Raw genomic sequence first — 14723 nt, 5'->3', positions numbered from 1 at the left:
AGTATTTACCAAAAAGGCATGCTTTCTTGCAGAGGGTAGCAGGCATGGCATGCGGCTCTTTCATGGTTGCCATTGGCCTCTTGGTGGCCTCTCTAATCAGTCTCCTCCTTGCTTGGTCATCCAGTTTGGAGAGACGGCCTGATCTCGGCAGGGTCGTGGTGGTACCATTTGCCATCCACTTCTTAATGATTGTTTTGACTCTGCTCCACGGGATATTCAAGGCCTTTCAAATATTTTTATACCCATCACCTAAACTGTACCTTTCCACAACTTTATCCCAAAGGTCTTTTGAAAGCTCTTTGTGCTCATGGTTGAGTCTTTGCTGTGAAATGCCCAATCCAACAGAGGAAACCTACAGGAACAGCAGATTTTATTCTGAAATAATCAAAATCACTAAAATTTAACACAGGTGGAGGCCAATTAACTTGGTGTGTTATTTTGAAGGAGATTGGTTGCACCTGAGCTAATTTACAATTGCTATTATAAGTGGGGTGGACACTTATCCAACCAAGATATTCTAGTTTTGTATTTTTATGTAATTTTCTGAAACTTGTAGAATTTGTTTTTCCCTTGGCAGTTGTGGATTACGATGTATAAATAAAGGTAGAAAAAGTCTGATTTCATGCAATTTAATTCCAGGCTATAAGGCAACAAAAGGTGAAAATTTTGAAAGGGGGTGTAGACTTCCTATCGGCACTGTTTGAGTATCCCTGCTAAGGAGACTCCAAGAAAAGAAGTGCAAGGCTGACCTGACCACCCCTTGACTTTATTTGGCCGACCTAACACTGTCATGGCGTGATGCTGACATCAGCTGCTCCTCTAACAATATCCCCTCCAGTGTCTCCTGACCTAAATTAACATAAACACCGAAACATTTTGACCAATAACTTCTGCATACTCATTTTTACTTCCTCTCAACGATCCTTCTAAAGGCTGGAATCCAATAAGATGGTATACTTGGACCAGTCCTTTGTTGTAATTTGCATCAACGACCTTTCCAAAACATAAAATCCTCTTTCACCTTTTATTGGTGATTCCACTCCTGAAAGAGACAGTCCCTTGACATTATAATCAGACAGATTGCCATTTATTGCAGTACATCTGTCTTGTAGTGACAAGTCTAATCTTACTCTCCCTCCAGTTCCCAAAACTGGCAGCCTATCACCTATTGTGTAATTAAAATCTATTGTATATTCGCCTTGTCTCTACATCTGTCCGATTCCCTCTTTCTTTCTGACCTTGCCATTGTTGGTTTGTTCATTGCCAAAAATAACTTCTTTCATTAAAAAAAAATTGTCTTTACGTAATAAATAGTTTTCTTGAAACAAGAAAACCATGAGAAATTTTTTCTTGTGGTTAGAAAACTTTTTTTACATGGTTTTCTCGTTTCAAGAAAATATTTTCGATGAAGAATTTTTTTGGCAGTGTTCACTCTATTCCTTTTATTTGTTGTTTAGCTCTTCAATGAACTGAGATGTTTGTATGACAAAATACCAAGACACTAACTTCGATGTAAGGTCATGTTTTCGGTCCAAAGCATTGTTGGTATTTGAACCAACAAGCCTTCAGTTCTATCAATAACGTGTGTGTGTGTGTGTGTGTGTGTGTGTGTGTGTGTGTGTGTGTGTGTGTGTGTGTGTGTGTGTGTGTGTGTGTGATCCTTGTACACGTTCTGACAGTACCTGGAGGAGCGCCACCGCTACCACCAGGCTGCACCCGGCCACTACCTGTTGTACCCACCGTGAATGTCACCCCACCGAATGACACTCTGAAAAGGGAGAAAAATTCTTTAAATAGGCTGATCAAAAAGCCCAAGAAAAAATCGAAGAAAAAACTAACAAAGGAGGAAATTGGAACGCCCAGCAACTTCCAGTGAGTATATTTATTTATTTTTGTAAAATCTGCTTTGTTGCCCAAGAACTTATTGCTGACTTGAGGAAACAACCTGTGCTGTTAGGTTGTACCTTGAAGTTGCCATTGTACCTTGAACATCTTGAACTGGTATCATAGTGGCTGGGGGGTTCAAATCTGGCTGGACCCAGAATATTAAGGATTTAAATATTAATATTAAGGATTTGATTCTCCTAAACTTCTGACAGCAAAGCATTTCCCAAAATAACGAGCATATAGCTAATCAGAAGATGAATATACACGCAGCTTACTCATTCACAATCTTCAGGGAGGAGGTAATTGACCTGCCTCACCTGCTTTGACCTCCACAAGTTGGTGCCATTCCACATTTTGTGGATGATTCCTTAATAGAGGATATAAATAATGAATTTAACGTTTGATTCAATGTGGACGTGATTGATCCTTCCAGAACGACTTAAGATTGCTATGGAAATGCTGCCCATATATTAGTGTTCCCCACATACCCAAATCTAAATTTAAACGTGGAATAAAAATAGCACAAACCTCCCCAGTTACAAGACAGCACAACACACATAATATGCTTTCACATTACTATTAGTTAATTCCCAAATGCAAAATAGTTCTTATAACTCCTTGTTGGGGCTTATTGTTCTCGAACAACTATAATAATACCTTTGTAAGACTTACATTTGTACCAAGCATTTTTTTTTTTTTTGAAAGCATTTTTTGAAAGTTTTTTTGAAAGAAACATTTTTGTTTCACAAAACTCATCTCACAACCATAAGAGCTGTATGAATACCTCAAAGTCATGGTTAAGCTCTTTGAGCAAGGCGTGCAACACACCACTAAAGGCGATCAAAACAACCGATGAGTTTTTAGGAAGCTCTCCAACTTACGAGCACATCTGTAGGAATTGAGAAAATAAATTGGGAAAGGATGGGAAAAAGCGAAGATAAAGAATGCTGGTCATATATCGAACAGAGCAGAGAATAAAAATTGCAGATCAATAGTGACAGACGGAAACATTAACTGGTGCCATTAATGATCAGATTTCTCCAAATATCCCTATCCTGCATTGCTTCCCAAAGCTCTGGTCGAGACAGATTGGTTGCAGCCTTTACCCCATCCATCCAGCACATATAAGGTTTGCTTCTTCCTCTTCTTCCCTCCTCCATACCAAGCATGGTATGCTCATCCAGAGTTTCGTTTTCTGCATGCGTGATGTCTCCAAAGTATGAAAGTTTCTGTTTTAGCATCAGCACTGCTAATGTATGCGTTGGTCTCATTTCCTCCACCAACGAAGGTGGACAGAAGTTGTTTTCACCCCTGTTTGTCTGTCTATCTGTTTTCTCAGAGCAGGATATCTAAAAACGTTGTGCGTGGAATTGGACGAAACTTGGTGGACAGGTTGGGTGTGTGACATGGACAAACTGATTTGATTTTGGTGAAGAACCAGATCTGGATCTGGATACGATAATTATTTTTATTTTACAAGTGATTCTTCACCATTGAGAAAACATCGTGTTGGCTTTACAGGTAAAGGTGGCTGGCTTGAGACCTTTGGGTCTTGAGTTTGAGCCCCTGTCGTGACGTTGAAATAACACCAGGTGGGTTGACTCAGCCGATCACCCCTCGGAGGTTGGCAAAATGAGTACCAGCTTATTGGTAACGGGCATTGCATCAGCGGCACAGCCATGCTTCCAAAAATGATGTAACCAGCAGCCAAAGGAAGCATCCAGAACAAAAATAAAATTATTGAGAAAAGGCCAACAACTATATGTTGTTGTTCGTCTTTCAGCTCCTCCTGTTAGGGGTCACCACAGCGGATCATCCGTTATGATCCGCATACTGATTTGGCATAGGTTTTACGCCGGATGCCCTTCCTGACGCAACCCTGGTCGCCTCTTATGAAACAGGGATAAGGATTGGGTTTCGCCATTATTTCGGGCTGTCCTACATCCTCTCATAGAGCAGCCCAGCACAGAGCCCCCGTCCTCAAGCGATCCTCCAACCCAAGCCTCCGAGTAGCCGGATTTCAGGCGCACGCCACTACGTCCGGTCAAAGGCCAAAAACTATATATAACATGATATTTCAAAATTTTGTTGATGTTTTCGGCCAAAACTTGGTGGACAGGTTTGGTGCGTGAAAGGGATGAATTGATTCGATTTTGGTGAAGATTTGGATCCACATCCAGATGCGAGAGTTGTTAATTTTTCAAGTGAATCTTCACAATTGAGAGATAGGGTCAAAAACAGTTTTTAGCATTATAGTTCAAAACATTGTGGATGGATTATAACAAAACTAGGTGGATGAGTTAAGTAGGTGACGAGAACAAGCCGATTCGATTTTTGGTTCAGTTCTGGATACAGATCTGGCCTATCAGTCAGATACAAAACGTAAACTATTCAGCCTGGTGGAGGTATGCACTCTACTGAGTTCCGTTCTAGTTTACTTGAGCAGTTTGTTTCACACATTTATAAAGGCTGTTAATTTACACACATTGACAAATGTTGATAACAAACACCGATGACTTTTCGCTGATAATTTGGTGAATTGACCTAAATTATAAATATTATAACAATAACCCAAACCTTTACACAACACTTTATGTTTTCAAAATCGTATCTTGTTGGGATTTTTTTTTCTTTCACTTTTCTCAATTTGACTCGTAGTTTTGTCATAAGGAGTTCATGATTGGCCCCACAGTCACCAGGCAGAGTATTGGAACATTTCACAGCACTTCTCCATCTTGCATTGATTAGAAATGTAGTCAATCTGATTTCTGTGTTGCCCATCAGATGAAGTTCACATGCATAGTCTGCGATTGGTTTTGGTTGAACAATGTGTTTTGCAATTACAAGATACTTATCCACAAAAAAAAACTCCTGCATTCGCTCCCTTGGCTCATTTTGGATACCAATTCTGGCCTTTCATGCAATCCCTGGTGCTCCTGCTTCTCCCATGTTTTCCCATTCCAGTCTCCCATAATAATTTTTAAAATCTCTCAGAGGCACCTGTTCTACCAGTACCAGTAACTTTCCATAAAGCTCCTCCACATTTTTAACCTCCGCCATCTTCGAAGATGGATGGAGGTTACTATTTTCACCCCTTTCTGTTTGTTTGTTTGTTTTTTTATTTGTTTGTGAACAGTATTACGGAAAAACTCCTCGACGGATTTCGACGAAACTTGGTGGGGGGGGGGGTTAGGTATGGTTCAAGGATCATGCCATTAAATTTTGGACTTGGTCCCCCCCCCCCCAAAAAAAAAATTGTTAGAGAAAAAAAAATATTTTTGCATTTCTATATGTTTTAAGTGATTTCCAACCCCCCCAAAAATTTTTTTTTACCCCCCTACCCCCCAAAAAATAGATAATTTTTTTTTGCATGGGGGGGGGGAAGGCCGGAGAGGAGACTGTAGAAGACAGAAAGACCAAGGGGGGTTGCTGGCAGACCTTGAGCGCCCTGTGGAAATATGGGAAATATGTGGAAATATGTCAGCATATTGCTGACAGAGCAGGGGGGGAATATAGCTGACAGAGCAGGAGGGGACCAGAGGGGAGACAGTAGAAGGCAGAAAGAACACCGACCTGCCTGCGGTGAAAGAGTGAGAGGCCCAAAGGCTCAGCCTCATCGCTGGAAATACCAATGATCCTAAATGCCTTGGTTTCCACAGCGTGAAGCCGAGAAATGTGAGAGGCAGGAGCACCAGCCCAGAGGGGAGAGCACTACTCCATTAGGCTGCAGCCAAAAGCTTTTTAAGTGATCAGGAGCTCAGGTGGGCCGAGGAAGGACTTTGCACGACGGAGGATTCCCAGTCGGCGACTGGCTTTTGAGGCCAGGTTGAAAATGTGGCTTTCCCAGGAAATACCGTGGCAGATAGTGATACCCAGGAACTTGAATGAAAGGACTTCTTCCAGCAGATTTTTGAGAAAGTATATGGGGGCGGGGGGGGGGGTCAGTGCTTGAGAAAACGGTCCTTTCGGAGAGACATCATGAGAGTGTGAGATTTGTTAGGATTGAAAGACATGTTTCACGTGTTAGACCAGTTTGTGATTTTATCCAGATCTGCAGTGAGCGAAGAAGCTGCTGCTTGCCGGTCAGAGGGATGACAGATGGTACGGCAGAGGGTGGAGTCATCAGCAAAGAGATAGAGGATTTTCCAGATCATCTCAGAGGTCATTGATGAAAACCAGAAAAAGAACAGGGCCCAGAATGCTGCCTTAAGAAACTAACACTGCCTTGAGGACAGGAAGAGGGGATGAATGAACTCCATTTAGGGCCACACGTTGGCTGCGACAGGAGAGGAAGTCTGTGAGCCATGAGTGGAGATGGCCTTGGATACCAAAGTAAGAGAGTTTGGTGAGCAGGGCAGGGTGCCAGACTGTGTCAAAAGCATGCAATATGTCTCGGGATATGGCTCTGATTTCATGTTGGGCATTGAATACCTCCATCCATTGATGGGAGAGCAGAAGCAGCATATCCAGGGAAGAGTGACGAGTCTGAAACCAAATTGATGATCAGAAATCAAGCCATTGGAGAAGAGGAAGGATTTAATGCCTGAAGCGATGATGGATTCCAAGCAGATGGCAGATTATCTTGAACAGAGAGAGGGTGAGCAAGAGCAGAGGAGCAGGTTTTTAGGACACGTGGGCTGATGCCGTCTGGACCGGTTGCAGAATCTGAGTCGAGGTTTGAAAGCAAGCTCTCCACCTTGTCAGGAGAAAAGGACACAGAGTCCAGGGACAGTTGGGTGCGACTGGGTAAGGTGGGTACAGAAAGTGATGCGTTTTGGACACAAGATTTTGATGCAAACACCGAGTTTTGGCATTCAACCTTTTTATGTCCTGTATCAGCAGTGCGGCCATTTGAGGTAAGGGAGGGGATGGAGGGGGAACATACACGAGAAACAGATTTGATTAGATGCCACTGTATTTGGAGGAAGGAGAGAGGTTTGAGAGTTCAGACGAGATTAGAAAGATGTTGTTTTCTGGTTCTCCTGAGGGTAGACACACACTTGTTCCGAGCTTTATGGAAGGAACTGAGATTACCCTCAGTTGGGTTTGCTTTCCATGAGGCAAAGGCAAGTTGTTCCAGGACAACTACCTCGCGACAAGATTCAGTGAACCATGGGCGGGAGGAAGGGTAGGACAACTGAAGACGAGAGGGGACAAATCTGTGTATGAGAGCAAACTGATGTATAGTGACCAACTATTTGGTGACATCACAATGTATTAAAGACTTTCATGAAAAGAAAGACCCACGGCGCTAAGCTTATTTTATTTGCCTTTGTAACCCCCAGGCATGTTGATCATGTTGGCTTTGACCCAAACACAGGATTTGATGTAAGTCCTTGACATTTTTTTCTATTTACTGCCATATCATATATTTAATAAAGTTTAAGCTAACGGGATTCAATGCTCATGCTAAAGGATCCCCCATCAAGCATGATACTAAATGTGTGATTGCCTGTGACGAACAGACCAACACGATGGATCCACACCTGAAGTCACTCTTTGATATGGTTGGGATCTCTGAAACTCAACTACAAGACGAGTCGACCAGTAAACTGATCTATGACGTGATCGCGCAACATGGCGGTGTTGAAGGTGTTCGTAACGAGATGCAGCATCGAGGTATTGTCATTGCAAACTTCATCAAACATCCAATTGGAAAAGTACAATTGGGTTTGCCAGACCTAGGTTTATACTTAACACGATAAGAACATAGTTTTCCAAACATGTACCTGATGCACAGTTACAAACCACCATCGGGCAAGGGCTGTGCCCCTCCTGTTGAGGTAGTGTCAGTCGCCCTATATTCATCGATTAATAATACTCTCCACGATAAGTTATTCTCACTCAGCATCCACAATGTGAATGATTTAGTGATGCGATGGGGGTAAACCTTGTTGTTTGTATTCCCTGCACCGGTGTGGGTTCAATTCCCATGGATGTTCTTGAAATATTGCCAACACTGGAGATAAGACACCATAGGGTTTATTTACTTTTAGAAATGCCAATCTCGCACTTCAATGAACTGCGGTTTGTTTTTGGACCTCCACCACCATCTAAAAGGAAATTCTGGGTCCACCAGTCGCTGAGTTCAAGGACAACTGAACAACTTCAACTATGATTAAAAGTTTATCGAGCATTGAGCCCTACAGCCATACAAGACCACAACATCAAATGATCGTTCTTGTCTCTTCCACGTGCTGTCGCTCCTTGTTTGGAGTGATATCGCATTGAAACAAGTCGGTGAATTGTCGGTGAAACTTCCCTCTGGGAATCCAGCATGTATGCAAAGTTTGGTGGAGATTGTCCCAACCATGCAGGCAAAAATTGTAAGTCGACTCCCCCAACATTCCCCACCTACTCACATCAGCTTCTCCTTGCTTCCCATGGTGGTTAGCAAACCTAAATCAATGTCCTGTCGATTTAATCCATCAATCTACCTGTCCGCCAACGCAGATCAACACTAGTTCTTTATTTCTGGCAAGAAAATTTGTTCCCACTAGTTTTCTGCTAATACAGACCAATCATCGTACAATTCTTACAAGGACTAATTTTTCCATTGCATGTTTTAGCTGCTTTGGCAGGAGCAATAAAATACTTTCATTTGCGATCACATCCACGGCTACAATATATGATTTCAAGACAAAATATATACACATCTTGCTTTTGTTAAAAGGACCGAGTGGAGTGTTCAGCGATGCAAACTCATCTTCGGGACCAGGTATGATGTACCTTGAAGAAGCTCTTACCAGAAGATGATTTCAGGTGCAATTTCTTTCTTGAAAAAAGGATGTCTTTAAAACGATGTTGACTCCCAAGGTCAGTGGCGTAGTCAAATGCAACAGCCTAAACTTGTGTTTTTGATGACCCTTGAGACCTTTGGCTGCTCCATGTTCACTCAGACATTCAGACCAAGCACTAAGGACCTAGCCTTACTTTTATTGCTCAATCCGTGTAGCACAAGAATACCCAGAATACCCGACAGGATTCCTTTAGCGAAGCAAAATACCTTTTTAACGATAATAGAAAGTGTTTGTTTTGGGACTTGTATGGCATAATGCAATCATCTGACACAATAAAATGATTACATGCGTAAATGTGTCAATATTGTTGTGTTTGTGGGGAACAGGGTGATAATGAAATAAGGCATTACACCATCATTTTTGTTTGTGCAGCTTTAACTCTTTTGAACATGCATTAAGTATGTGTACTTCGGGTGAGGTGTTTTTAGGGCTGCGCCAGGAGATGATGCTGTCCATTTTAAATCATTGCTAGGTTAAGGTGTCCCGTCCATTTGTACCTCTATGACCTATGTCATACTGGGTGGGAACCACATAGAGAGACAGCATGGGATGGGGGATACCGCACATCTTACCGCATGTCTTAGAATAGTCTGGGTTTGTGATCGGTAGAACCCCCAGGTCCATGGTTGGTGGACCTTGGGGTGCAGAGACCCCTGCAACCGATCATTTGTGCAAGCTACCTCAGTGATAAGGCCATAAGTGGTATCTGCCCCCATTGTCCACATATGGGACATGATGATTGGTCCAATGCCATCAGTCTGTGGGGGTGGGGAGGGTGAGGGGAGCTGGAGGGTGTAAAGCGGGTGCCCGTCTCTTGCTCGAGAATCTTGCCTGGGATTGACGATCATACTCTTGGCTCTGCGCTCTGGGCAGCCCCGTGCACTCTTCTGCCTGCATTATGTTCTTGGACTCTGGTCTGCTCCTGTGCTACAAAATTAGGTTCTGCAGCGGGCTGGGGTCCTACATCCCATGCCTTCCCTATCTTTGCCCAGTTCTTAATGTGTGTGTGGCAATTGATGCGCTTGGGGGGATATTCTCTGCGTGGTCTTTTTACGATAAGGATTTCAATAAAATGTGTCTTATGTGAATTATTTATTTATTTATTTATTAACACAGAGTGCCACTTGTTGCTGCCATTCTGTCACACCAAGGTTCAGGTTCATTGGGGATCCTTAGATGGCTATATTGGAAGTACAGGTAATCTTGATTAATAACTGGTGTGGTGTTGGATCATGCTGGAGCATGGCAAAACAACAACTCGGTTATCTTTGAAGCCATTGGCTTCAGCTTCAGCATGATTGATAATCGCTCGATTGCGGTTGTGCCCCTTTTGGATGGTCATCATCCAAGTGACAGCATTACACATATGCCAATATGGTGGAATTTTGTAAGCGACAAGACTTTTTCTGTTTTTTACATATTTATGTGACCCTTTTCGACTCTTTTCAGGTCCTTTACCACAAACACCTCGTAAACTACCACCAGTGCCATCAAAATCCCCTGCCACAATTCGACGACCGACATGTACTGCTGCACCAAGCCCACCACCTCAACGAGGTGTCTGTTCCGGGCCTCCTCCACCACCTCCACCTCCACCTCCACCCACCGGCAAAATGAGAGGACCTCCCCCTCCACCTATACCCCCTCCTTCAAACTCTGCTTCATCTGCCATCCCTCCTCCACCACCACCTATGAGCAAAAAACCAACAATGCAACAGTCAAATGATGACAATGACACGGATGCCGGTGATGGACGAAGTGCATTGCTCCAGCAAATCCGAGGAGGAATGGCACTTAAGCGGGTGAGTTTTTTGAGTGATATACCAGATCAGCTAATAAATAAGTTAAATGCAATAAATAATAAACGAGTTAACTTAATTGAAATATAAGTTATCAGTAAATGATCAAATTAAGATGTAGAAATGCATGCATGGCAAAACAGAATTTATTTATCTCAATTTCTGATGTAAGATCTTAGGGTCCTGAGTTTGAGCCCCTGTCTTTCTCCCGTTGAAATAACACCAGGTGGGTTGACTCAGCCTATCATCCCTCTGAGGTCAGCAAAACGAGTCCCAGCTTCCTGGGGTAATAAGCCATTTGAGTATCCTGCGTCAGAGTGGTGACCCTTCCAGGACTGTACTGATTAACCAAAATGAAACTGTCTCGGCAGCTCTATGCCCCTCATGGTGCGAAAGGAATGGTTAATAAATACACTCAATGCGGCAATTGAATAACTTCCAATAAAGCACTCACATCCACTTCCGTGAACCATATAAGGAACATTTTATGTCACATAAAATAATGTAAACTTCAGTATAAAAAAAAAAAACATACATCATAAAAACATTCCCTGTATATTCATTCGAAAAACTAAATGAATAGTGCAAACAAAGCAAATATCTTACAGCAACAACTTCATTCGACTCATCTAGAGAACGAGCCGTTTTATTGGCTCAGCACAAAAGTAAAATGGAATTTCTAAATCCACTGGTTTTAACCCACGGAAGTTGTTTTCCTCCTGACCAATGAAAAACTATACAAAAAGGGAGAGTGTGATTTACATTGTCAGTAATGGTCTTAAATTTCCTATCCATAGCATCCTTACATAAAACTTCAAAATATTTAACAACCTTGCCAATCACCTTAATACAGTGGCCTGGAAAAACATTCACCCCCACCTCCAAGGTTTTCACATTTTGATGCAACCTGAGATTATTTCATGATGCTTTCAAATCAAACTTAATATATATAGTCTTCACAAACTACTCCAAAGTAATAAAGTAAAAAAAACTGTAGATAAAATGTGAATAAGTTTGATTAACAGAGAAAGTCAGATGATTCTCAGTTGCATAAGTATTCATACTCTTTGCCTAATTAACCCTAAATCACTTCAGGAGCAAATTATTTGTTTGAAAGTTTACAAAATAACTTTAATAGGTTTCACCTGTATGTTAATAGTGGTTTAACTTAAAAATTAAGCTCGCCCACTTATCTAAGGAGTTTTAAGGTGCAACTCACTTGGTTAACTACCAAGACAAACATGAAGATAAAGGAGCTTTCCAAAGAAGTAGGACATCAAGTGGTGGAGAAGCACCGTTCAGGGGAGAGTAATAATAAGATTTCAAAGTCACTCATTATCCCTTTTAGTACTGTGAAATCCATCATTAAGAAATGCAAGACCGATCATACCACCCAGACTCGACCCAGATCAGGTCGCCCATCCAACCCCAGCAGCCGAGCAAGCAGGAGACTGGTTCAGGATGTCACTGTAAATCCAGCAATGACTTTGAAAGATCTGCAAGGCTCTATGTCTGAGATGGGGGTCAATGTTCATAAATCAACAATATCCCATTCCCTTCACAAAGCCGGCCACTTTGGACAGGAGGCAAGAAAGAAGCCATTACTGAAAGACTCATCTAAAAGCTCACATGGGGTTTGTGAAAAAGCATCTTCACGATAATACAGGCAAGTGGAGAAATGTTTTGTGATCAGAGGAGACAAAAATTGGGCTTTTTGGTCTAAATTCAAAGCGTTACATTTGGCGCAAGCCGAACATTGCATATCACCCAGTCAACACCATCCCCACTGTCAAGTATGGTTGTGGCAGCATCATGCCATGGGGCTGCTTTTCATCAACAGGGACTGGCAAGCTTGTCAGGATAGTAAGGACAATGGACGGTGTAAAGTACAGGAGAATCCTCGATGAAAACTTACTTGAATCATCCATGAATCTGAAACTGTGTAGAAGATTCACATTTCATCAGGACAATGATCCAAAGCACAAAGATAAATCCACACTGGAGTGGCTGAAAAAGAAGAAAATAAATGTTCTTGAGTGGCCCAGTCAAAGTCCTGACTTGAACCCAATTTAACAATTATGGCGAGACTTGAAGATTGCAGTCCGTCGACGATCCCCATCAAACTTGGCAGAACTAGAGCAATTTTCACATGAAGAATCGGCAAAGATTTCACCATCTCACTGTGCAAAGCCAGTAGAGATTTCCCCAAAAGGACTTGTAGCAGTCATTCCCGCTTAGGGTTCTTCCATCGATTACTAACATAAGGGGCTGAATAGTTTAGCAACCAGTGAGTTTTGATTTGTACATGTTTTTCCAGGTATTCCTGACATGTAACCTCCTTCAACTATAACAGTGTTTAGTTTGATCTCTTCAGGTATAAACTAGAGGGGGAGCACTCGGGAGAGTGCAAAACCTCCGCCGCCAATACTGCTGGGTCACTCAAGTGAACCTTATATCTTATCCATTAAATATGATGTCAACAGTGCTGACAGAGTTATAGTTCTTTTCTCCAACATCTTTTTTTTGGGGGGTGGGGGGGGGGGTTGGAAATCACTTAAAACATGTAGAAATGCAAAAAAAAGAAATCGAAATTTTGTTGAAAAAAAAGTTTCAAAAATTTTTTTTTTCTCTAACAATTTTTTTTTTTGGGGGGGTTGGAAATCACTTAAAACATGTGGAAATGCAAACAAAAAATTATTTTTCTCTAACATTTTTTTTGGGGGGGGGGTGAAAATCACTTAAAACATGTGGAAATGCATAAAAAAATTTTTTGCCTTACTATTTTTTTTGGGAGGGGGTAACAATTTTAGGGGGTTGGAAATCACTTAAAACATGTAGAAATGCAAATATATATATATATATTTTTTCTCAATTTTTTTTGGGGGGGTTGGAAATCACTTAAAAGATGTAGAAATGCCCAAAAAAAATTTCTCTATTTTTGGGGGGGTAATAATTTTTTTTGGGGGGGGGGGTTGGAAATCACTTAAAAAAAAAACTTTTTTTCTCAAACCATTTTTTTTTGTGGGGGGGGGGGACCAAGTCCAAAATCTGATGGCATGATCCTTGGACCATACCTAACCCCCCCCCCCACCAAGTTACGTCGAAATCCGTTGAGGAGTTTTTCCGTAATACTGTTCACAAACAAACAAACAAACACACAAACAAACAAACAAACAGAAAGGGGTGAAAACAGTAACCTCCATCCATCTTCGAAGATGGCGGAGGTTAATAACAAAGTTCATTTGGAAAAATTGTTTCCACATAATTAGTAATTCATCTAAATGTGGCATTATTGGTCGGGGGTGAATACGTTTTGCAGGTCACTGTATGTTCAAAATCACTTGTGTACAAGGTAAATGAAGTCGGTGATAAAACACATCCCTGCGGAATTCCAGGGTTACACGTGATATAATCAGAAAATGGATTATCTAAACGAACCTTCTGTTTATCTGTCAAAAAATTAAATATCCATCAATTCACATTTAAATTTACACCCATATCCTGCAACTTCTCCATCAATAAATGAGTCTAAATTGTAGTAAAAGCTGATAAATAAAAAAATCTACAAACAAGACCTCTGCATAAAATGCTGCTCCCTCTCGAGGTGTTCTATCCTTTGTGTGACAAGGTTATAACTGCATCTTCAACCCCTCTCTTTTCCCAATAAACAAAAATGAAAAGGATCCATACATTCCTTTGTTTGCTCCACAAGAACGCTTCTCACAATCCTATCCAAACATTTAATGGGTATCGGATTTAATGCTACTGGTCTATAATCGTTAAAATTAATTGGCTTGGGTATTTTAGGTACAGGTACAATGACGGAAGACTTCCACAGCTTTGGAACTACTCGAGTCCAGTAATCACTGGAACATAAACGAAAAACTCAAACCAATTCCCGAAAACATTATTTAAGAGTACCATCAGACAGGCCAACTGGCCCGGCAGCCTTACCAGATTTAACATTCTTTAAAGATCTCTCAATTACAGAATGACTAAAGTCAATCCTTTCCTCTTTCCTCGCAGTCTCTCTCATTACTGTTTTAGGATGACAACAACAAAACTCAAATCCTATCCAGGTTCCTCCTGAGGACTCCATCTTTGTCTGTTTGGGTTCCTCCTGATACTCCAGTGCTGTATTTGGTCAGTTAATTGATCATGTGTCAAAAAAAAAAACATCACAAAGAACACAAACCAGTCTGTGATCCTCCCTTCTTCCAAATCTTAACCAGTCGAC

At 41.6% G+C, this 14723-nt stretch overlaps 1 protein-coding gene across 3 annotated transcripts in view; it reads left to right on the top strand.

Annotated features, from left to right (window-relative positions):
* LOC147014462 (actin nucleation-promoting factor WAS-like) overlaps positions 1–14723 on the top strand; it is an 82568-nt gene that overhangs the window by 31106 nt on the left and 36739 nt on the right. For all 3 annotated transcript variants that reach the window (XR_015050771.1, XM_085852417.1, XM_085852415.1), the window contains exons 6-9: positions 1680–1872; positions 7173–7215; positions 7353–7506; positions 10137–10489. Coding sequence is in view for 2 of the 3 variants with exons in the window: in XM_085852417.1 (XP_085708543.1) it covers positions 1680–1872; positions 7173–7215; positions 7353–7506; positions 10137–10489 (743 nt within the window). In the remaining variant the exon portion in view is untranslated. The remainder of the gene's footprint in view (positions 1–1679; positions 1873–7172; positions 7216–7352; positions 7507–10136; positions 10490–14723) is intronic.

This window comes from Eptatretus burgeri, chromosome 13 (genome assembly GCF_056783735.1).
Source record: "Eptatretus burgeri isolate ZD-2024b chromosome 13, Ebu_testis_v1, whole genome shotgun sequence".
Taxonomy (NCBI): Eukaryota; Metazoa; Chordata; class Myxini; order Myxiniformes; family Myxinidae; genus Eptatretus; species Eptatretus burgeri.
Note: the sequence above shows the minus strand (reverse complement) of the source record. Positions and strands in the feature narration are given on the sequence as shown.